Source organism: Dermacentor albipictus, chromosome 2 (genome assembly GCF_038994185.2).
Source record: "Dermacentor albipictus isolate Rhodes 1998 colony chromosome 2, USDA_Dalb.pri_finalv2, whole genome shotgun sequence".
Taxonomy (NCBI): domain Eukaryota; kingdom Metazoa; phylum Arthropoda; class Arachnida; order Ixodida; family Ixodidae; genus Dermacentor; species Dermacentor albipictus.
This window is the reverse complement of record NC_091822.1, coordinates 60,855,204-60,879,182: the sequence shown is the minus strand read 5'-3', so window position 1 is coordinate 60,879,182 and position 23,979 is coordinate 60,855,204. Positions and strand designations below refer to the sequence as shown.

At 46.9% G+C, this 23,979-nt stretch overlaps 1 protein-coding gene and 1 non-coding gene across 4 annotated transcripts in view; both read right to left on the bottom strand.

Annotated features, from left to right (window-relative positions):
• The window catches only part of LOC135909001 (sphingomyelin phosphodiesterase 4), a 178,151-nt gene that overhangs the window by 66,181 nt on the left and 87,991 nt on the right, over positions 1-23,979 (bottom strand). For all 3 annotated transcript variants that reach the window (XM_065440865.2, XM_065440868.1, XM_065440866.2), the window contains exons 9-10: positions 9,227-9,317; positions 5,396-5,502 (exon numbers count right to left, since the gene is read on the bottom strand). In XM_065440865.2, the coding sequence (XP_065296937.1) occupies positions 5,396-5,502; positions 9,227-9,317 (198 nt within the window). The remainder of the gene's footprint in view (positions 1-5,395; positions 5,503-9,226; positions 9,318-23,979) is intronic.
• Positions 15,659-15,733, bottom strand: TRNAY-GUA (transfer RNA tyrosine (anticodon GUA)). Its single transcript has one exon. It is a non-coding gene; the product is annotated as a tRNA-Tyr (tRNA).

Here is a 23,979-nt window from a genome sequence, read left to right as displayed (position 1 = left end):
GGTGACGGGAAGGCGCCCCAAATTACAGGGCATGTCCGAAAAACGGGGGGTCCGGAAAACCAGTCACCGACTGTACAGGACACCCGTCAATAACAGAAGAAATCGGTGATGCGCACTTAAACACGCCTGTACACGAACTTCCGCCATGGTTCTTTTTTTTCTTTGCGCACCGCGTTGAGCAGTCTCTCCTAAGCTCATCCTTTATGGTGTGGTGTCACAAAAGTGCGCATAATCAGAGTGCGTGCCACATATCACCCAAATCAACTACCTCGACCTAGCGGCAGCTTCGACAGAGGGAGAGAGCGCATACGCCACAGACAGCCAATGCGATTAACGGCGACTAAAACTTCTACAAGATACTCGAAGAGAGAGGAGAGAGAGGATGCGCAACGAATCACCCTCTCAGACCTCGACACACAGCGAGCATAGTGAGAGGGGAGAGCGACAGCCCGAGCATGCACCAATGAATGAGTCACTCAAAGAGATGTCTGTGGTCGTGGCCAAAAACTCGAGAAATGTCTAGAAGATTCCCAGGCTTTGTTCATGCTATAGGAGCACGAAAGTTTAAGAAATGCTGGCAGAGGCGATAAAAGCGCCGTGCTAGAATTGGGGGGGGGGGGGGGGTCAAACTACGCCGGTGAAGAGATGCGACGCATAGACCGACCGTCTGCAGAAGAGGACTCCCTGACATACTGGCTGACGAGTTTCTCGAGCGTCTGCATTTCCAGAAGAAGTTCCTTCTTCGAGATTTGCTTCGAGCTACACCAAGGACATCTGGCTCAAGACCAACACAGGTGAATACAAGTGGACACTTGGTGCTCCTATTCATTCTGCACTGTACATGTTGAACTCTTAGTGCTTGTCGTTAATTATTTTCTAGAGTTTTGTTAATACTCATCTGAATTGCATTGCGATGTGCCTAGCCAAAGTGTGCATGTACGAATGTAACTGCCTTATTTGAAGAATATATTTTGTTGAGTTTTGACAACTCTGGGCTCTGACTGTCTTTGGACCACAACCGGCGTTCGCTGGCGCACCAGAAGACCTCTTATTACCAAAAAAACCGGACTATAGGTCGGACCGGAATATAGGTTGATCCCCCCAGCTAACGAATTCTCAAAATGAAAAAAAAATCTTTTTCAATGGCAAAAGTACCGAAAGACATGACACCCTTACCATGCAACAAATGCGACTCAGGGGGTTGCACAATGGTGACAGTATTTATTTAAATGCTGCTCGCATGTGCACCTGGCCAAGTTTTTAGCGGTATCGCGCAACCATCGACACGCGTGCTTGTCAACACCTTATTAACAGTGCTGAGCAGCGAAACAAATGAGATATGCGCATGTGTACAGTCGCCGACCGATTTTTCGGACTCCAAAAATTCGGACATGCCCGATTATTCGGTCAGCTTCACGGCACCGCCATTCTCCCCGTAGACCATAATGTATAACAACTGCCGAAAGTTCGGACACCTTGCAACCTCTCGTCTGATTTTTCGGACACTCCTTGAGCCAACTCGGTCGAGAGCACCATGCACCGACTCTGACCGGTGCATGGTTCCATACATTGTTCGACTTGCTGAACGCCATGTGTGTTTTGAACAGAGCTTCCTTGCTGCCCCACGAAGTGGCGCTACTGGAAATCCCCGCTCATCATCATCGTTTCTGCCTGGTTAGAGTGGCTCTGCAGCAGTTCCGGTTTCAGCTTAGTAAGCCATGTCAAGACAATCCAGCAGCTTATTTGTTTCTTCGCGCACGACGCTGCGAGCAGGCCACGTTTTTCGTTTGTGCGCTGTGTCGAGGTTTCGGTGATCCAACGCGGTGTACGGAAACATCGCGTCAAGTGTCTAATGGCGCCGACAGTGCCCGCACAGACTTCGCTGGGGAATGCCGGCTAGCGGGTGCCGGGAGGCCTAAGTCGCCTTCCGATGTGCGCCCCACCTGACGCGGAAAATGTTCTTCCGAGACCTACGCAGTGGTTGCATTGCGGTTCCGGACACCGTCTCATTTGACAGTTTCATAGGTGCTGACACTGCTGTATTGACATGCGCAGAACTCGACGACGGCAAGATCATTCGTCAGGTTTCTGCTGCACCGCCGGACGATGACTCAGAGTCGGAAGATTACGCACCTTGTGCTGCGCTGCCGTCGCATGTGGAGCGTGTACAAGCAGTGACTGTGCTATCAGCCGCTAATAGTGACCGTACGACCCTCTCCGAGATTCAGGCTTATCTGATTGCGCGTAAACGGAACAGCGTGCAACGGCGCATTCACGCTTTCTTCCAAGCCTACTGCCAAGCCCAAATAAGTGCGTGGAAATAAAGGATTTCATTTTTTTTTCTTAATCTGCTTTTTCGGACACCTGTTTATTCGGACATTTTCGCAGTCCCCGTGAGGTCCGAATAAACGGTCGGCGACTGTACACGTGCCCTTACTTTCGCTATTTCGCCGCTCCGTGCCGTGATGATAAGGTGCGGACAAACGCGCGGGTCGATGGTCACGCGATACTGTTATAAATTAGTCGGGTGTACAGTACACAGAAGGGCACGAAGTGCGCAAGCGCTACTCCGAATCAGAGCAATGCCTTTGATCAGAGTCGGATGACGAGTGCTTCTCGCTGCCCAGTCCATAGGCGCGTGCGATCTCTTCCACTTTCAAACGGATGCATTAGGCAGTCACAGGCAGCGATCTCACATGCAGCTCGCGGACGGACTCCGCAACCTTGCCTTCCAGTTCTGCAGTCCGCTGCGATATGGCACGAAATGACATTTTCTTTTGGTTGCTGCAAGTTGTAATACGTTGCTTTAGCCTCTGCCACTACCGAATGCTCTATTCAGATACTGCAAGTTCGCGCTGTGCCGCCAGGTTGCCGTGGGCTTCCGCGTACTCAGTCGCCTTTTTCTTGAAGGCGACGGTGAATTGTCGTCGGCTTCCGCTCCCGCTCATTTTGAAACAAAATGAAAGTGCAGCTTTTAATTAATATAACTTTGCGACAATGGAAACGCAAAATGCCGGTGCCACAGCGTCGCCACGCCGCCATAGACGCCGCGCTGCTGGTGATGGCGAAAGCGGCTGTTTACTTTATCCGCCCATTGTTGCAAGACTTCCGTAGTTTTTCCGCCAATGTCCGGTATATAAGTCGAGGGTCGACTTTTCGCGATGGTTTTTTGAAAAAAAGTTCAACCTATATTCCAATTTTTACGGTAATTGTCCGTGCTTCCGTGGGGTTATTTTCAGAAGCTGATAAGTCAGCTTTGGAATTTGGCCCGGTGTTGGCACCTCGTTCACAGGGTGTATAACACAGGGTTGGAAGAATGCTGGTCGGAGACACCGCTGCGTGATTTGGCGCGCTGCTGAGGATTGTCAGATTGCAGTATGTTGTAATTGACTGTTGCAAATGCTTGCACGTTCGAATGACCGGGCGTTTTCACCCACTTAAATACACATAACTTTGACGAAACTACAGCGTTAGTTTGAATAAACCAAAAGTTTCAATCAAGGTGTTTAAATTAACGAGATTCGACTGTACGAACGATGCTGCCATGCCTGTATTTCTTTTCTTGAGACTTGCAAAAACTGATTGCCCCTAACTGGCTATGGGACAATGTATTACTGCAAATTTCTGCCTTGTTTGGTTTTTCTGACAGGTGAACAAACAAACAGTTTTCTTGCGTGGATTTGCACGCACGGATTAATTACACTACGGGCGTGCAGGCTGTTTGCTCTGTTGAAAGTGAGTCGAGCAGTGATTCCTCCGATGCGGAGCATACCCAAGTGCCGAACGGAATACAGTCAAACCTCGATATCGAATACTTTCTATATCACCTGGAAAATAGCATGCATCTTAAATTTTGTATTTTGATCGGGGTCGGAGGTAAACTATATATATCGTACTCCACCACCCCAGACCATGTCCGCTCTGTTGGCAGGCAGTGAGCTTTTCCACAACACCCTCGCAGGCAGTCGTCGTGCGCGATGGGCGTTCCCGACTGCATTTGTCACACTGACTCTTCCTCGGTGCCGCGCTCTGCGCCTGCCGCATCTCGCGAGGACTGGTGGTTTGTATCCACAAAGACGTGCGGCAGCGCGCGCTCACTGGGGTCGCTCATAGAGGCCTTGGCAGAAGCCACTTAATACTTTGTTACTGACAGGTTTCAATATGCTTCGATTGACAGACTTGGAGATTGCAGCAGAAGTAGCAGCCAAACGAAGAAGCTGCTGAGGTTGATCCTGCAAGCGCTGATGCTGCCCCGCTCCCGACTTCGAATGAGACTGTAACTGCTTTGGCCCTTCTTTGCCGCTACTGCGGCACAATAGAAGGCACTGGCCTATCGCTTGTGGATCATTAAGACTATGTTGAGGACTCCGTGTTTAAGCACGCGGCTGCTAATAAGAAGCAAGCTACACTGCAGCAGTACTTTCAGCCAGATAAATAAATACTTTGTGTGAAGCTTCAAGTGCGCATTACCTGCGCCATGATATGGGCGCGATCAGGGATCGTATGTTCGGAACGCATGTTTGGTTGCGCTGCACGCATTTAGCCTAAGCCGCCCCAACTTCGCACGGCCTACGCCAATTGCGCGCAGCGCAAACGAACGCACACTCCATACAACAATCCCCGATCATGCCCAGGATTCATCGATTGATATGTAGAAATTTTTTTATGCGTCTTTTACACGATGTTATGTATCTACTTCTGGCTATGTCTAACTATTTCTCGATCACCGCACTGTTCGATATATCGAGGTTTGACTGTATATCTATTTGAGTGTATCTACTTTTTTTATTCCAGCATGAATGCAAGCCAATCCGCATTCATGAATAAACAATGCACTCTACTAAACAAAAATATACTGTTGTCACTTGGTCATTCTAAAAAAGTTTTAAATTTTTTTCGAAGTAGGTCAGTATAAACATTTTCAATCTGCAATAAAAAAAAATTGCAAATTGCAAAAAAATGCAACTAACAAAATAACCCTGGAGGATCACACTTGGGAAAACAAATTGACCCTCAAAGGGTTAACATGCCTAAGACGCATACTATTAAGACAGGAAGGCAGGCTGTATGCCGGCATGGGCTTGCAGCCCTTTCGTCAGCATAGCTGCAAAGTCAAAGGCAAGAAAGGGCGAGTGATAAAGGATGACTGCTGGACTAGTTTGGTGGTAATTTCGTGCTCTTCATCCGTTCTTCACAGTGTGTTCGTGCTTCCACTGGTTTGGTAATATGGCTGCAAGCGTACCAAAGCCATGGTACACAAGCATCCTTTTCTTTTCTTTTTGCTCTCTCCAAATCAAAATGCTGCCACCAGAGCAGGGAACCAACTTTGCAGCAAAGCGCCACAGTCGCTGAACCACAATGATGGATGGGCAATACGAAAGCTTTTCGTACTGACCAGTGGGCTTCGACGCCCTGGCCGTGCGACTTCTGCCGGTCACCAAGCTTGTTGTGTGAGGAGGCGTACCTCCAGGGTTGGATGAAACTCAGCCATGTCTCCAGGGGCTGCAAACATGTAGAAAAAATTAGGAATGTTACGGAGGCACGAGAAAGGCCAGAGCAGTACAAGTGTTGTTTCAAGATAGCTGAGCAATGATGAAAGCCCGCCTCCATCTCGATCAGTTAGGCCATAATCAACCATGAAAGAAAAAATGACATCCTGTGACAATCTAAACTGATCGCATATGAGCCAACAAAGAACACGGGCATCGTAGTGAAGGGCATGTTCCACGCTCCGAGGCTAGACGCTTATGTAGTCTTATTGAGTAGTGACAGTTGCACCAATTGTTGCGATGAGTGAGCTTTAGCTTACCTATACACGAGTGTTCTACTGACGGAACAACGAAGTACAGTTCAAGCTCATTCATTGAATCCACATACAACATGCTTTCAGATATAACAAACCATACTTATTATTTACTGTATTTACTCGAATCTAACGTGCACTTTTTTCCCGATAAAACGGGTCCAAAAATTGTGTGCGTGTTAGAATCAAGTACAACCCTAAATCTGTGCTACCATATTGCCATTGGCATTTCAAAATGGCCGCCTCTTACGCGCTTTGAGCCTAGCTGCCGTAGCTTTCTCCATGTGCTGTAGTATGTGTGCTTAGGCAATGCTTCCTTCGACTAAGGTTAGTGCACAGTCTGTTTTCCCGTTTTTTGCATTTGCTCTACTAGCATGGAACCGCCGACTGCAAAGACACGCCGAATTCATCATGATGCCACAATTAAAAGGAAAGTGATCACATGTGTGGAGACGGACGAAAATCGGGTCGCATCACGGGCGTTCGGAGTTCTCGAGACTTACGTGCAAGACTGGCGCAAACAGCAGAGTTGTACTACACGGAAGGCTGCTACATGCGGCGTGGCCGCATGGCCCCTATCTTGAAAGCGATCTGCAACGGAGACAAGAGTCTACACGGTCTACACATCTAGGCACACCACGCAGTGTTATCGTCGCTTCGTTCACGTTGAGGTGAGAGGCTGCACAAAGGTCAATTGCCTCGCTCCTACTAACGCACTTTCTCATTCCAGCATTTAAAGAGCTTCTGTGGTCATTGAGTGAGAGGTATTCATGTTTGATTGTGCAAACTTTACACCATGCTTGTTAATTTAGTTAGTAAGCAAATGTTTAAAAGTTTATAAAGCCGATAAAACAACTATCCTTACTTTTCACATAGCTGCCTACTAATTTGCTATCGTAATTGATCTTCGCCTTTCGGGCAAAACTGCGACTTTTTTTATTTATCTCAACTTTAGTGCATTGGGAGTAAATCTTTTGTTTTTTCCAAATGGGAGAAAGTGGAGAAATGGGAGAAATGGGAGAAATGGGAGAATACAGAAATTTTCTGTATAAAAGAATGAGGTGCACAGTACTGTAGAGGACTTTTCTTTCTTTAGGTCACGGCAAACGGGTGCGCATTACAATCAAAGGTGCGTTAGAATTGAGTAAATACGGTAGTTTCGTCTGCCCAAATTGTTCTTACAACCACTTCCCCTTTGTTGGGCTGCCAAGCACCAGGTTGTGGGATCAAATTCCGGCCACGGTGGCCACATATAAATGGGGGCAAAATGCGAAAACACTCGTGTACTTAGATTTAGGTGCACATTAAAGAACCCCAGATGGTCCAAATTATTCCAGAGTCCCCCACTACAGCATGCCTCATAATCAGATTGTGGTTTTGTCAAGTAAAACCCCATAATTTAACAACTTCCCCTTTTAACAGACCCGCCTATAAGAGAATATTTGGCTTCAATAGACAAAATATGGGTGAAATTTTGTCTAGGTAAGGCATATAGAATTGAATATGCTGCGATATCACACGCGTGCAGCAGCGTACTTTTGAACTTTTCACAGCCTCTTACAAAAATCGCGGAAATACACATTCTCTCCAGCTAAAAACATACTAGTAGCAAGCTTTCCATAACAGTATGCTACACAATGTCCTAAAAGCTGATGCCAGCTCGTCAGAATGATCACACAACTGGCTCGCCACTGCCCGCCACTGTTGGCTCAATGCCAACATCGCCGCTAAGCCTAGCTTGCTTCTTTTCGAAGCCACAGCAGACGGCGCCTTAAGCAATAGCTGAATATAGCAAAATACACACATTTGTAAACATTCTACCTTCTCATCCTGTCCAGTCCCACAAGAAAGAAGATAGGCTGCCATTCATGCTGTTTAGTCTGCAAAGCACGTGACGTTGTCAAGCAATCTCCAAGTGCAGCAGCACCAGCAGCAGCTCGATGCTGCACGTAGTTCTTCGCGCTAGAGGTTTTACAGTGGTCGTTGCTGGTCATCAAATGTTACAATTAAGACCTCAACTGGCTCAAGCAGCCTCTATATTTTGTGAAAAACTAACCGTAGCCAATGTTTGTGTCGGCAACCAAGGCAACAGGCTCTGGCCAGCCCGCACAACAACAGCTGGCTGAAAGCACAGATACATCGCTCAGGCTCCTCCTCTCACCAACAGGAAAATCTTTTGGTTAGGGAAGCTGCCACATGTTGGTAGCCGTTGCCCAGAAAACAACAAACAGCAAGGCACTGTGCCGCTACAGTAAATTCTTGTTACTACAGTAAAATCTTGTTAATTCGGATTTCCCAGGAGCAAAAAAGAATGTCCAATTTAATTTGATGGTGAATTATTGAGGGTATCAAGAAAGCAATAAACATTGCTTACTACACCACCAAGCCTTTATTTACTGAACCAACAAGCCTTTATTTATTGAATGAATCAGCAAATCCTGTTTCTAGTTAGCACAAGGTTAGTGCAGAAGCTGCAACTCTAGTCATCTTGTGACTAATTAGAGCTCACAGCGGCAAAGGCCTCGCAACTTCCTTCCCAGCTTGGTGAGAGCGTACATCTTCACCTGAGGCACACCTTTTACTACCCCGCGCACATACCGATTATTTTTTCGCCAGTGTGCTGGTCGCCATTACGATGCAGCCAGCGCTCTTCATCCTCGACAGCTTTGCTCCGAATCAAAACGATACATATTGCCACAACTGTGGCGGATGAAAGCATGGCCACTATCAACGCAATCCTGGACGGTGACCTTGCGGTTCTGAAGGCAAGCGACTGACACATGCACAGAGTCGCATCGAAACTGCAACAACTGTGGACGAATGAGATTGCTATCAAGACAATCACAGATGGTGACTACGCAGTTTGAAGGCAAACGGCTGACAAGGCATTATACGCGGCATTAAATGCAATAATAAAGGCTTTAAAGGCACAAATAGGCATGAAGTGTTCCGGCGTTGCTGTCAATCAGGTGCGATTTTCACTGATGACTATGGCGATTCACACTTTACAGCTTTGTTTTGTTGGATGCTAGTGCCATTGCTCTTATGCGTCGCTCTGCGTTAACTGAACTCCGAGAGTACTCCAAATTAGCCAATGTTCGACCAAATATGTCCAAATTAACGAGACTTTCATTCCATTAAATAATGAATACATATGCCAGGACCAGACGACAAGTCCAAATTATCCAATCTTCCAAATTAATGAGGGTCGAATAACCAAAGCCTTTACAGTACAAGCTTTATATTAATAATCTTTCAGATTAATGAACGTTAGAAAAATTTCCAGCCAAAAGCCTACTGTTTGAATTTTGATGACCATAGTGCACTTGTGCTAAAACATGGCAGCATGTGAGCACGAAGGTGTTGTTCGGGGAAGATGGGAAGCCCTGACCAGATGTGAGCTGCACGGACACACACACTCACCAGGCGAAAGGAGCTGTCCAGTGGCCAGCTGGAGAGGGCATGCTTGAGGAACATGTAGAGCCGCTTGCGGAAGAGCCGCGGCAGCACTTTCCTGTAAGCAGGGCAAAAGGCAAACAAGCAACCAGACAAAAATGTGAGAAAATCTTTTTAATATGATCAGCATTCTTAAGATACGTCATGTACTTTACAGTTCGTTCGTTCGTTCTTTCCTTCTTTATATCTGTCTGTCTGTGTCTAACCACCTTCCTGCCAAGTTGGGTCTCCGGAAGGTCCATGGTCTATTGGGTAGAGCATCGAGCCGCTGTGCTAAGGGAATTGGGTTCGAAGCTAACCACCGGACCAACTTAAGGCACTAGGTATGCGACACTGGTATGTGCCGCTCGTCAATGACAAAAGAAATCAGCAGAACCCATCCCACAATGACTGTCGACGGTAATGCATTCAGCATTGAATCAATATAGCAGCAGCAGCACACCATATTGCCCCCGTCAAAACGAGTTATGTGTAAGGCATGCACTGCATGCAGCAGGCCTCCTCTTTCGCACTTTCCTAAGAAAACTCGGTGCCATCTAGTGCTGTCGATGCAGGGCTGGCGTGTAGCCTTCAAAATGAATGGCACATTGGTGCATGCAAACGCTGAGAAACACGTAATGTGGCAACCGGGCTTCCCTCTAGCGCTTCTTTCTGAACGGGCTACACCATCTAATGGTGCTGCCGGAAAGTCTGTGCGTGGCCTCCGAGACGAGAAGCATGGTGCGCCCATGCCGGCAAACATTGAGAATTGTCCCCTTGCTGCATACCCAGCCACATTAGCGAGAGGTTCGTTGAAGAGCGGAACATACGCAGTGCATTCACGGCACACCTCACTAAAACATTGGTGTGAAGGATAAAAATTGAAAAGCGTCACATATTAAGTGCATTTGTGACACAGCCTGGTGAAGCGTTGGGCTGCTGTCCTTGAGGATCCCTCGTTACGTGGGTTTGATTCCGCTCACCACCAAAAAATTTAAAGAATCTGTTTCGTCCTAGTAGAGGCGGCACCTTCCCAGCGACGCATACATAGCCACCAAGTTGGCATCAAAGACGTTCATTGAAGAGTGGCACACAACTACTGGCACATACCCAGTGGTCCAAGTCAGCGTGAAAGAGGTTTGTTAAAGAGCGGCACGTGTGTTCACATTGCCACATACTCACTTACCCAAGCAGGTTTGACGGTTGGTTTCAAGCACAGCACTTCCCTCAGCACAGCAGCCTGATGTGCTACGCATTCAATTATGGACTACACAGCAACACGGGTAGGCGGGAAAACGGTTACAGACAAACATAGGCAGATAGTTAGCCCCAGGAAAAAATTTTAAATACCTTAAGAATGCGAGCACATTAAAATAATCCTTTAAAATGTATCCGGTGCTTGGTAAAATCTGACCCGCATCATATAGGGTAGCACCCTTACGATGCATTTTCCAAGCAAATGTGGAAAAATAATGTAACAACTGAGAAAACGTAACAGTCAGGGAGTCCGTAAGTCCCCACAGCAAGGTCAGAAATGGCTATGCAAGCGTGCATAATTGAGGGACATGTTTAATGCTCTGTGACAGTGGGCTCTTTAACTCTTGACATCCTTCACCACATAACTTGGCTGTATAGTGGCGAAGCTGACTTCGTGGAACTGACAAAGTCTACAAGCGCGTTGTTACAAGCCTATAGAGATTGACCATCACATACTACCGGCCTTTTGTACTTATGTTGCCTCTGCAACATAAGATGCATACATCACAGAATGACTATGTATCACACGGGAAACCAAATACATAGAAGTCAATGGGCTTTAGGTCGGGACCATGATACCGGCCTTTTGTACTTATGTTGCCTCTGCAACATAAGATGCATACATCACAGAATGACTATGTATCACACGGGAAACCAAATACATAGAAGTCAATGGGCTTTAGGTCGGGACCATGAGAATGCGACGTAGCTGTAAGAGAAATTCCACAGCGACGAACATATCAATGGGATTCCACTGTACAGGGTCTGTTCTGAAAGTAGTAGGACTGGTTTTTTTCCAGGGCAAACGGGTGGACAAGAGGCGGTCTGCACACGCAGGATCGGTGAAATGGGATATTGGGAACGCTGGGAAAAATCAGCAGTCGGCTCTCGACCGTCAAAGAGAGCAGGTCGCTTGTACTGTGAACCCCTGTCGAAACGCCTCGTCACGGAGAATCATGCAGCATTCATTGGATCAGTGATACACGATCAAGTATTGTGTAAAGCATGGTAAAGCGGAAAAAGAGACTCGCAACGTGATTAAGGAGGCCTAGGGTGACGTCGCCATGGATAGATCAGGTGTTTTTGAGTGGCACAAGCTGTTCCGAGAAGGTAGAGAAAGAGCGGAAGACGACGACCACTCCAGGCGCCCTTTGACTAGCAAGACCAACGAAAATGTGTTGGAGTGAAAAATATACTGAACAGTGATCGTAGGATGAGTGATTGCTGATGATTCGTAGAAGAATGATTGCTGATGACTTGAACATTCCTCAAACCCATGTTTTTGAGATCGTGACAGAAAACTTAGCCATGAGGAACGTGTGTGCAAAGTTCGTGCCGCGAGTGTTGTCAGAGGAGCAAAAAGCCAACCGGGAAGCGATCTGGCAGGATCTTCATCATGTGAATGAGGACCGCTACTTTTTGGACAATGCAGTGTCCGGTGATGAGACGTGAGTGCTTGATTACAACCCGGAGATAGCGGCAGAGCTCAGAATGGCCCACCCCTTCTTTCCCACGCCCCAAGAAAGCACGAATGAGAAAATCCAAGCAAAAGTCCATGCGCATTTGCTTTTTTTATCGACATGGAGTCATCCACAAAGAGTTCATACCACCCGGACAAACAGTTGATGGAGTTTTTTACGTGGAAGTCCTCAAAAGACTGCGAAAATGCATTGTTCGTGAACGCCCAGCCATTGGCAACAATTGGCGGCTGCACCATGACAACACGCCAAGCCACACAGCGTTCCGTGTAGTGGAGTATCTTGCCCAGCACAAGGTGGAAACGCTGCCTCAGCCCCCCTACAGCACTGAATTGGCCTCGCCAGACTTTTTTCTATTCCCGAGAATGAAATTGACGCTCAAGGGGAAGCATCACAGATCGGTAGAGGTGGTTCAACAGGCAGTGACGAGGGAGCTAAACAGCATTCCAGTCCAGGCAATCCTGGAGGCGTAAGAAAACTGGAAAACTCGTAGGCAGCAGTGTGTAGATGCAGAAGGGTGCTACTTATAAAAATTCTAATTGTTTGTACTATTCCCATGAATAAATTTTTTTTTTAAATGAGTCCTACTACTTTCAGGACAGACCCTGTATATTCAGGCAACCTTGCCAGACCATACAGTTAAGGGGGGACATGGCTCTTCAGGCGAAAAAATCTCAAGAAAAATCAATTTTTTAAATATACGTTCGATACCTACAGCTACTATTCCTTTAATTCACCATATTTCACATCTTGCAGAAGAGTACTTTGCCTGCAATATCAATTTATAACATCCCTGCGAGCTGAAGTTTGCACAAAAGTAACACTTCTTATCGCGGCGCATAGCTCTTTATCTACATGCGCGTTCGCAGCCATCTTGGTCTTGTTGGAAAGAGGAGCCTTTCTTCAATTTCCTGCCAAAAGTGACTCCACCAGCTCGCTGGCGACGTTAAAATCTAGGAAGCAAAAAAAGTCCGAATGCAGAATCTCATTCATCAACTAGAGCGCGTGACCAGAAATGTGTGTTGTGGTTGGCTGCGCGAGGTTCCTGTTGTCTTCTCGATTCCGCAGGCAATGCGACAGCACATCTCGTAGGTTTGTAACAAACGCACAACGATGTCCGATCCACGGGGGAAGTTCGCCACGAGGCACAACTTTGGCAAAAAAGAAGAAGCGATCAGCTTATAACCTTCAAAAGCATTCCATTCCTTCGAAAAACATAATTGTCCGCATCGTCCGCCGCCAACTGCAAGTGATGCCGAAGCCGCGGACGATGCTGAAGTAGGCCTAACCAGCTCACCAACAAGTGAAAGTGTTCCGGACAGCAGCCGCGTTCGGCGTGACACTGCAATGTTGCAGCGTGAGGACTTGCTGCAGAGGGAGATGAATGCTCAAAAGAACTTCCAAGTTCTTGCTTCAATGCCAGCAACAAAGTGGAAGTTGGATTTCTTCACTCGCGCCGACGGCGTTGCAGCTGCGCCAGTCGACGCCGAGGCAGGCTTCGCTATCGTCAGGACTCAGTGAACACATTGATGTCGTTTGTCAAGTGCAAGGTGTGCGGCGGTAGCGTCACAGTAGGCAAAATCGAACGGGAATTTGGCCTCGCCATAAAGATCGTTATCATGTGCGCATGCTGCGGCGAAATCGCGTCGGCATGGAGCTCGACCCGCTTGTACAGCAACCTTGCCGCGTGCGCGATGTAAGCCACCGGGAATCGGCGAATGGCGCTACACTATGTTTTTGCCATATTACGGTGGCTGTAGTCAGAGCAACTACATTCCTGGTAGCTTTTAGCTACTTTCACTGCAAAACATTGGGAAATTCTTTCTGCACTTTTGATTAAAAGTGAATTTTTTTTTCTCATTTTCTCAAAACACCAATTTTTCACTTCTTGCTGATTTGCGGCAGTAATATCTCTGCCTTCAAGGCAAGCAGAGCCATAATTTTTGTTGTGGCTCGTAGCAGAATGTGCAAAGTACACAAGAGTAGGAACAGATTTTGGAATTTAAGCTCTAAAATTTTTCAGTTCTCCTTTAGATCAGACAGTAGGGAACTCCCCTTTGGAACAGTGAATATTGAATTGCTATAGAGTTGCTAATATTAGTTATATCAAAAAAGCATTCCTACCATTGTGTTCCTTATGTTTCCTAGTACTAGGCATATGGCAATATGAATTCTTACAGCGCGGTTATTTTTCTCTTGTTTCATGAATTTCATTTAGCTTCAGAAGTAAATGGCCTATTGGAAAAAAAATACATTTGAAATGGCACAAAAACCTTAATAAGGTCAGAAAGTTTGATTAACATGATGAAAAAAGTGAGTATTATATGAATAGCAGTGTCCCGCCTGAAAAGGACTGTTGTCATGCTGTTAGTGTGGAGAGAAAGGAAAAGTCCTCAGCAGCGTTTCGAGTAGCTGCAATACCTTTCCTGCCAGTCATACCAAAACATGGGAACAGGAAAAATTGTCTAAAATATTTTTCTCATTATATAGAGAAAAACTAATTACATATTTGCATGAAGCACATTAAATTACACATTACCTACAAATTTCATTCCTCTAGCAGCAATATCAATAATGGTATTGCTCAAGGCCCAGGTCCCCCCTTAAAACTCAATACAGTCGAATCCACTTGCAGCGATACCGGTTTTAACAATACATTGGTTATAACAATGAGAACAGGGTGTCTACCAAGTTGAAATTTCCATATTCCCTGAGTTTTCCAGGTTTTCCTCGAGTGCCTTTATAAAATTCCCCAAGTGACACAGAACTTCGTTTTATGTCAAGACGGGTTGGCACCACGTCACCTGATGCTGCCACTCTCTAGTAAGTATGTTAAAAATAGAAAAATGACTTAATCCAGTTTGAACAGTAAGTACTAGTGTTTATTTTATTCAAAAAGAACACAGAAGGGCAGGGTTAGTAAAATGCCCACCAAATAAGATATACTAAAAAAAATGGTACAAAAGCCATTGCAAATTAAGTCCAAAATTCTCAAGATACGAATAAAAAGGAGATGCATACAGAAGCAAATATTTTCTAACATGTTATTTTTATCAACTCATAGCAAGCTCATTGGTATGAGGCCTGAACATCGTCACAAGTGAGAGTCTTTCTCAACAGTTGGTAAGACAACTTCAACTGTCCCGACATACCGTATAGGGCGGAATATAGGTCGAGGCTTTTTCCAAATATATTACTAAAAGGTCACCCCTCCATATACCAGCCCTTGGCATAATTCGAATAGTCGTCTGGAAACATGTAGAAGCGCAGATCTTTTGCCATCCGCATCGTTATTGCCTCCATGAATAAAGGGAAAATGAGACATCCACCTGTTCGTAGCAATTGCTACAAAGGAAACCCAAACGGGTTCCTCGAAAGAAAAGCCTCATAGTTGAAGAAAAATTCGTCCTGGTCCGGGACTCGAACCCGGGACCACCACCTTTCCGGGGCAGCCGCTCTACCATCTGAGCTAACCAGGCGGCTAGCAGATGGCAGGGCGAAGTCGAATTTGTCAACAACACGAAGCAAAGGCAAGAGTTTGACGTAGTAGTTCTGCGGAAACCCGCAAGGTGGAGAGAAGTAATGAATAAAGGGAAAATGAGACATCCACCTGTTCGTAGCAATTGCTACAAAGGAAACCCAAACGGGTTCCTCGAAAGAAAAGCCTCATAGTTGAAGAAAAATTCGTCCTGGTCCGGGACTCGAACCCAGGACCACCGCCTTTACGGGGCAGCCGCTCTACCATCTGAGCTAACCAGGCGGCTAGCAGATGGCAGGGCGAAGTCGAATTTGTCGACAACACGAAGCAAAGGCAAGAGTTTGACGTAGTAGTTCTGCGGAAACCCGCAAGGTGGAGAGAAGTAATGAGATGAGACTTCTACGTCAAACTATTGCCTCCATGGTGACCAACGCTGCCCAATGTTGACGCAGCCTACTCAGTTGGACCGACACCATCTTCCCTTTTTGTGCAGCAATCATTCCTGGCACTGCTAATTTCCTGACAACCGACAAAATTAGTACTAGTACTAGACGTCAGTCCACCGCAGCGTTTAAAAAGAAAGCGATCGAACATGCTGAAATGCATGGGAACATGTCCGCCCAGCGGCACTTTGGCGTCTCGGAAAAAAGCATCCGGTACTGGCAAACGCAGAAAGTCAAGCTGTCTGCCTGCAACGCACAGAAGACGTCCTTAAGCGGGCGCTGTGCACCCGGAGCTCGAAGACAAGGTAGCGGATTTCGTCCGCGAGCATGGTGCCAGATCCTTGCCAGTGACAGCGGAACTCATCCGTATCAAAGCTATCGTGATCGCCCGAGAATCCGAACTGTCCAAGGAACAATTCAAGAGCTCCACTTACTGGGTTTGTCGCTTCACGTGACGCAAGAGATTTGCACTTCGACAGCGCACATCAATCTGCCAGAAGATGCCAGAGCTGGTCGAATTCCAGCACTATGTTATCCATCTCCAGCAGCAGCATGGCTACATGTTGGGACAGATCGGCAACGCTGATGAAACACCGGTGTGGTTCGACATGCCGTTGTCCACCACAGTGTGCGAACACGGCGCGAAGGAAGTCAAGCTTCTTTCAACGGGGAACGAGCATTCGCGCTTCACGGTGATGCTTGCGTGTACAGCAGACAGCCGAAAGCTGCCCCCATACATAATCTAGAGGAAGATGCTGCTGAAAGAGGCTTTCCCACAGGATGTTGTCGTTCGCGTGAACAAAAAGAACTATATGGATGAAGCCCTCATGCTCAATTGGATCAAGACTGTTTGGAATCGGTGACCCGGGCACTTGACTACGGGTGTGAAGCAGCCACTCCGCGACGGGAGGACGGAGTTTGCCGTCATTCCGGGAGGCATGAGGTCAACACTTCAGCCATTGGACGTCGTGCTAAACAAACCCTTGAAAGGCCGTGTCCATGAACAGTATAATCAGTGTACGGACGGTGACAACTTGACGACCCCAACCAGCCGGCTGTGCAGGCCGCATCTCGCCACTGTGGCCACATGGGTGTCGCTGGCTTGGCGCTCGCTGCCCAACGATATGGTGGTGCGAGCATTCAGGAAGTGTTGCATTAGCAACTCCTTGGATGGCACCGAGGATGACATGTGGGACGCAGCCAGTGAGAAGCGGTTGTCTTCAGACGAGAGTTCAGACAGCTCGAACAAATAAGCAGGCCACGAGTCTGGTGGTACCAGTAAATAAAATGAAGTTCTGTGCCTTATAATTTTCATGTTGACTTCTTTGCTTCAATGTAAGGGGGTCGACCTATATTCCGCCTCAACCTATATTCCACATTATACGGTACTCTCAGCCTGCGCACAATGCCTCAGTGTTTTGTTTCCGGTGCTTTCAAGAATTTATTTTGGTTTGGATGAGGAACACCTGCATCTCGGCGTCAGCCAACACTTTGTTTTTTGAGCTCAAGCTCCCTCAAAGTTGCAGCACGCTTCCTTTTCCGTTCATTCCTCAACGCGTAGGTTCTTTCTGTTATCATCCTCCTTTCACCGCATGATCGCTCCATGGACCATTTGAAGCATCCTTTTAGTCAGTTGTACAGTCAACATCCGATTTTTCAGACTCACTAGGGGCTGCGAAAACGTCCGAAAAATCTGGCAGCTCGAAAAAAAATGAATGTATGTCTTTTACTGCCCTTAAAGGGCTCCTCGCCAGGCCACACAGAAAATTTTGGTTATACGCTGCAAGTCGTTACGTGCCCTTTAGGGAGCGTTCTGCAGAAATAATTTTTTCAAGTTGGTTCATTAATAGTCAAGGTAGAAATGTTTCAGTACTGTGAACCCATGATTTCAGGAGGCGAGGGCCACTGCCAAGAGAGAGACTCTCTCCACTTTCCCCACCTAGCCTCTGCAAGTGAAATTCCTTCTCTGCGTTCTCCCATGCCGGAGCTTGAGGATCGCGTGACGCATATGTTACGGGCTCCACCTCCATTTCTTTCCCTCGCTCTTTTTATTCCAACATGCACTTCCGCTGATGCGTTGCATGCAAGCTGTTGCGTTCGTCTCATTTGGTGCAGCACATGATTTTGCAAGCTGTGCACAAGAGCACCTGACTAGTGGTATAAGCCAGTACTACGCGAATACTGTGGCACTGTCTGATGCAGACACAAGCGGTTCGTAGCGCATGATCGCGCAATGGAACATAGTAGAAAATTACATACTTTCGTTGTCTGCATGCACGACTGCACGATGTGGGAACAAGCAGACAAAACGGAAGTACATCTCTCTTGCTGCGGTATGAAATAAAGCAAGAACACACAGACATTTGGTTTGTGTGTTTTATTATTTCTCTAAACTTTAATTCATCTTTTGAAGCAACAGATTACACAAATAACAGATGTTACTTTGAATAATTCTCAATGTCACATGTCACTACAAGTGACGTCACAGCAGTGTTATGCACATAGGCGTACTTGTGTGATATACGTTGACTCTCCGGCTGCCAGTGCAGCGCCCTCGAGGAGAAGGGCAGAAGGCGTTCATTTTGAAATTTCAGCTCTTTCCGCGACACATAGCAACGTAATACTTAGCAGACACGATTGTTAGTGAGCATAGTGTGCGAAGTACTTGTCAGCTCAAAATGGCCAGACCTGGTGAAGGGCCCTCTAAGAACTCAAATCGCTACAGACACACTGAAAAAAGTACTGAAGGCCTGCCAGTACACTTATTAGGCATATCAGTACTCATACTGTGGCAGGAGGTGGCGGGTGCACATGTGTATAATTAAGGACTACATACTGTGTCCCATGACAATTGCCCCTTCCCACTCTTGTTATGCTTCACCGCAATACTTTGGTATATGCTTCAGCAGGTAACATTGCTGTACTGAGGCGAAGCTGCCTCTCAGGATCCGGCATTAAGGGGGGAGGCTACACTTGAACTACTACTTTTTTATTTGTGGACAGATCTGAACGAAATTTTCACACTTGGTGTATTTTAATATGCAGATTCTCAAAATATAATTAATTTTACCATAGGATAAGTAGTTTCTGATATATCCTAAAAACATTGTATAAGATGGTTCTTTTGTTTAGAGGAAAATTAGCCTCTAAACAGAAAACCCCAACACAGTAATTTGAGTATAAAGACTATTTAGAATGTTCAGCGAGTGTTACAAGGTATTAATCAATGTTCTAGGCTAATCTGAGCAAGAGTTAGAGCTCATCAAAGTTGTGAGAAAAAAATGCCATCTTGACATGTCAAGCAAGTGACCCATTTCAAAACCTTTTTGAGAAGAGTACTGCTTTGAAAAGGTGCATATTGCTTACTGCATACATTTCTCTTTCTGGCAAAAAAAAAAAATTATGCTGATAGCTGAAGTAGGACAGAAGCTATTTTACCTCCAAATTGGAAGTATGTCAGAATTGTTTTGAGAAATCAAGGAAAAACATTCTGCAACATCTTTATTGAGAACATACCAATAAAATCTCAAGGAAATTCACCCGGGGCATAAACTGGATGCATCCTATCTCTATGCTGCTTTTTGGCCAGCTTCCTTGCACTCAAAGAGGCTTCTTGTTGGAGTTAGCACTTCAATGGCCATCTTTCTCCTTTGCTCGCTGAGATGCAGTGCCAGGAATGTTCATGTGTAGCTGCTGTAGAATTGCAGTGGACGCAAGCAGGTTCCCAGTGTTGAAGCGTAGGACAGGTTCCCCAACAGCAGCTTGCATGGCAAAGAAAGATGCGTGCTGTTCCTTTGAGACACTCCAAATCACTGAGTGAAGGCTCTCATTCGAATTCTGTGTCTTGCCTCGCTGGCATCTCTGGAGCGGGGTTTTTTCAAATAGCCGCGTATATACAGGCAGCATTGCTTCTGCCACATGTTCTGGCAAGTTGTAGTGGTGCCTAGGTTCAGGCTCTCCCTTTGCTCTCGCAGCATTGTGACGACAGAACATTGTTGGAACATTGCTGAGAGCCCGTACTCCTTGGCAGGGTCCTTGAAAGCATCACCACTTTCTTAGCCGCACCCGGGACACAGCAAGAGTCCAAGGAACTCTTGTACGACGGATAAATCCATGATTGCAAATTCACTTCCACTGTCGTTGACGTCCTCTCTCGTGTCAACACCCAGCAGCTTGAACCACTGCAGACTGCGACGCCAGGCACGTTTTCCGGCGCTCGCTACTTTCTTCAGTCGTAAAGGAAACGGTGCCTGCATGATCTGTGCCAACACGCATGGTGTGGGCGGACGAAGTGTTGACACTAGACGTGCCGGTTTGCAGCTCAGAACTCGATCCGGTAGAATGTCCAGGCAGACCAGCAACCGGCAACTCCGCGAGTATGACAGGCCTAGCCGCCTTCCGTCGCGCATTCCACAGCCGCTTGATGCGTAGTAGCCTTGAGACAACAATCTTTTCCAATCATCCGGCAAGCGAAATGAACACCTTATCAAACGTCGTCGTGAAGCAAGCTGCTGAACAAACACAGACAACACAGACAGCGGCGCGATGAAACCAAAGATAAACGTAGCAAAACGCGAGAGCGGTCGAGTGCACGCCAAAGAGCGCCAGACCAATAGGAGCGAGGCGCGCGGGGGGTCTGCGCGCTTTGGCCAATCGGCGGCACGGACGCATCCTTCAGAAATGACGCGATAGCGTCAGTTTCCCTTCACCGACGCCATTTTGAACTGGTGCAAAGTGCGCACAAAGAAAACAGCTTCAAAACAAGCGCAAGATGGCGGCCACTGGCCACCGCGTTCGCAAATGGCGACGGCTCTGTTTGAACATTTTTGACCAAATTTTGCTCATTTCGCGTTCACCCTGGCCTCTTTAAGCGCAATTTTTTATTATTTTCTGATTAGATTTAGCTTCTAGATTTCGCGGAGGGATTCTTGAATGTATAAACGTAGCGAAATGCACTTTCCCGAAAATCGACTTTTTTGTGATTTTTTGCCGTTTCAAGACCCGCGTCCCCCCTTAAGCAACGCGTCATGCTTCCTATGCTTCAAAGCAAATCGCGACGACCACAAAGGCGGAGTCGCTGCCATTGCTGACACCTGCGAATTCTCTCAATGAAAAACACAGCACAGAACGGCAAGAGGCTTAATAGCGAACGTCAAAGCAGCTAGGCCTAGCATTGCCATGGTGGTCGCTACGGTTGCCAGCAGATCCGTGTGCAAGAGCGCCGGTGCGAGGCAGCGAGGTAATCAAAATGGCAGCGATGATGGTGGCTTTGATTATTGCCATTTTGGACCAGTGAAGAAGTTCGGAAGATCGGACGGCGAAGGGTTCTTGTGTCCAAAATTTCAGACATTCTTACACATTGACTCTATAGGGGACGTGGTGGTGCCGCAAAGCCGTCCAAACTATCAGGCATCCGGAAAGTCCGTCGTTGACGGTACACTGGCAACTCCTCCAATGGACGACATGGCTTCAAAGAGGATTTGTTATAATTCCTCTCTGTTACTCGAGACAGTATTACCACGACTTTTGTTCCCTTTCAATAAAGCTATTGCTCATTTTCTCTCATAGAAGCAGAAATTCATAGGGTTACCCTTAGTATTTCCAGACTATTCAATATCCCTGAGAATTCCCAGTTTTCCCAGTTGGTAGGCACACTGCTTGAAGCTGCTGCACTGTCAGCTTTTGTATGTTTTCCATGGCGAAATAGCCCGCTTACTACAATACCTCGATGCCACATTATCGGTTATAATGAAGTCTGGCTGCTGCGTGTCCATGCCGAAAGGTAGCGAAATGCAAAATCTTTGAAAAAAAAATGAAAAAAAAAATGGGAAATTCGACCCGCTGCACAATGGCCCACTGCCCCCACAGCCTCCGCAACACTAATTTTCCAGCCTTCTCCACATACCTTTTTCCAGTCCTCCTTCCACCCCTCCAAACATAGATGGGCTGCGCCCATAGCTATACGTCGCGCCACCCTCCCCAAAACAGGAATGGACCATGCTAACTGCACTGCTCCCAGATTGCTAGCTGGATCCTCATTCAGCACAGTTCTGTAAACAGCTTTAATTGTTCGCGTTCGTCTTTGGTGGTTGCGTAGAAATCGTTCCTGGCCACGTGGTTTCTTAGCCTCGTTTGACCTGCTGCCGAAAGAGAAGATGGCTGATCTGCCCGCTGATCAATGGCAATGCACAACGCAGCGGGTGAAAAGAAACCGCATGGCTATAGATTTGGAAACTAAGTGCTTCTAACCGATGAGGCAATCGTCGTGATCGTGCTTGCGGCAGACGACGGCAGCAATGACGTGGTAGTGCAGACTGTCTCAAAGCTGTCCTCACAGCTGGCCCAGCAGATGATTCAGTCCCTCTGGAGCTTCATTTTTGCAAGGAAATTTCCACTGCACTACGTGGAGCACCTGGATGCCTTGGAGAAGAATGTCGGCTAGCTTCAGGCTGACGGACATGAGGTTTTCTCGTGCACGCCAGTGAGAAGTATCTAGGTGGCAAGATGCCAGTGGCGTTCTCGCCCCAGCGTTTCTTCTGGATTTCTCAAGCTGACAGGCTGCTACAGCAACCTTCTCGCTTTATTTAAAAAGCCCCCTTTGGTGGAGCTCGCGTGTTGCTTGCCACTCATGACCCTTCTTTGCAGTTGCTGTAGCTGTGCCATTCTTTAACGCCAACAGCCATGGTTTGTTACACGAGATCGGAGCGCCCAGAAAGTAGTTAAACAAGTGAACGCAATCAGCAGCCGGATGGAGGAAGGTGGTGAGGAGAAGCACTGGCCTCCCCGTCATTATAGTTTTCTCACATAAGCTCTGCCATCCCCCTATTTCGATTTTTTTCATGCAACCCAGTTATAACAATTATCAGCTATAACAATGCAATTTTCGTGGCACTTGAATACAGTCGAACCCAGCTATATTGAACTCGCAATATAAGCCTATCAGTTCGATATACGGCATAATTCGATATAAGCCTGCTAAAGAATTGGACGTCATAAAACTACATACCATTTATAATATTACTTTATCGGTGAACATTCATGATTATATTGCGCTTAGTGTTACACTGACGAATGTGAAGGACAGGGCGCAGACGTACATAGCGCCAGCTACCAACTGTTTAATACTGTTAAAGAACGCCTTTATATACAAGGAGATATGGTGCAGGGGGAGGGGGGGAGATATAAAAAGATGTGACAAGGTGACGACATGTGATCATACTTTGAGCCAGAAATACATTGTTTACTTGCACCCGTTCGCCCAGCAAACTCGACCTCAGTTTCGATAAGCGCGATGGATGGAGTGCTTAAGCACATCTCTTTTTCTTTAGCTATCGCAAGTGCCTCCCATATTTCTCGCTTTGTTTTTGTTTTTGATGTGCCAATGACTGTGGTGCTTTCTAGTAGCGGAGAGCATTTGCATTGTTTGCAGCGCGCAGCCAAGTTGCTAGGTGCTGTCAGAAGCTGGCACGTGTATTTGTGCTCCCATAACCTATCATTTAGATAGCGTCCAGTTTGCCCAATGTACACTTTCCCGCAATCTAGTGGGATTTCGTCACCCACTGAAGTAGCCCATTCCATATGCCGCATTTACACAAATGTAAGTCGACCCCCCAATATCACGTGACAAGAAAAAAAAACAGCATACCTGAGGGCACATTTGATAACGAAAATTTATTAGCAGCTGACATTGTCACTGGACTACTCGTCTTCACTAGTGCTGCCATTGTCATCATTGCTACGGTCCCACAGCGCGCCGCCGTCCAGCAAAATTTCACATTTGGCAAACAACCGCACCACGACACCTTGTGGAACAGCAGCCCCCGCCGAATGCACCGAACCACACGCAGCCATCAGGGAGGCTCTTTTGACAGGTCCGGTTGGCGTAATTATGGAGTCTTCTGCCGTCAGCCACTCGTACTCTCAGCGGAGCAGGTCCTTAAAAGGCGAAGGTCCGGGCTTGTTTCATGACCGATCACACAGGGACCGATCACGCATTTCGGTGATGTACACCGCAAGCTTAGCCTACAGCTCCGGAAAGCGTCCAGCCTTCGGCACATGGGAAATTTCTCACTTGCCGTCACAGGT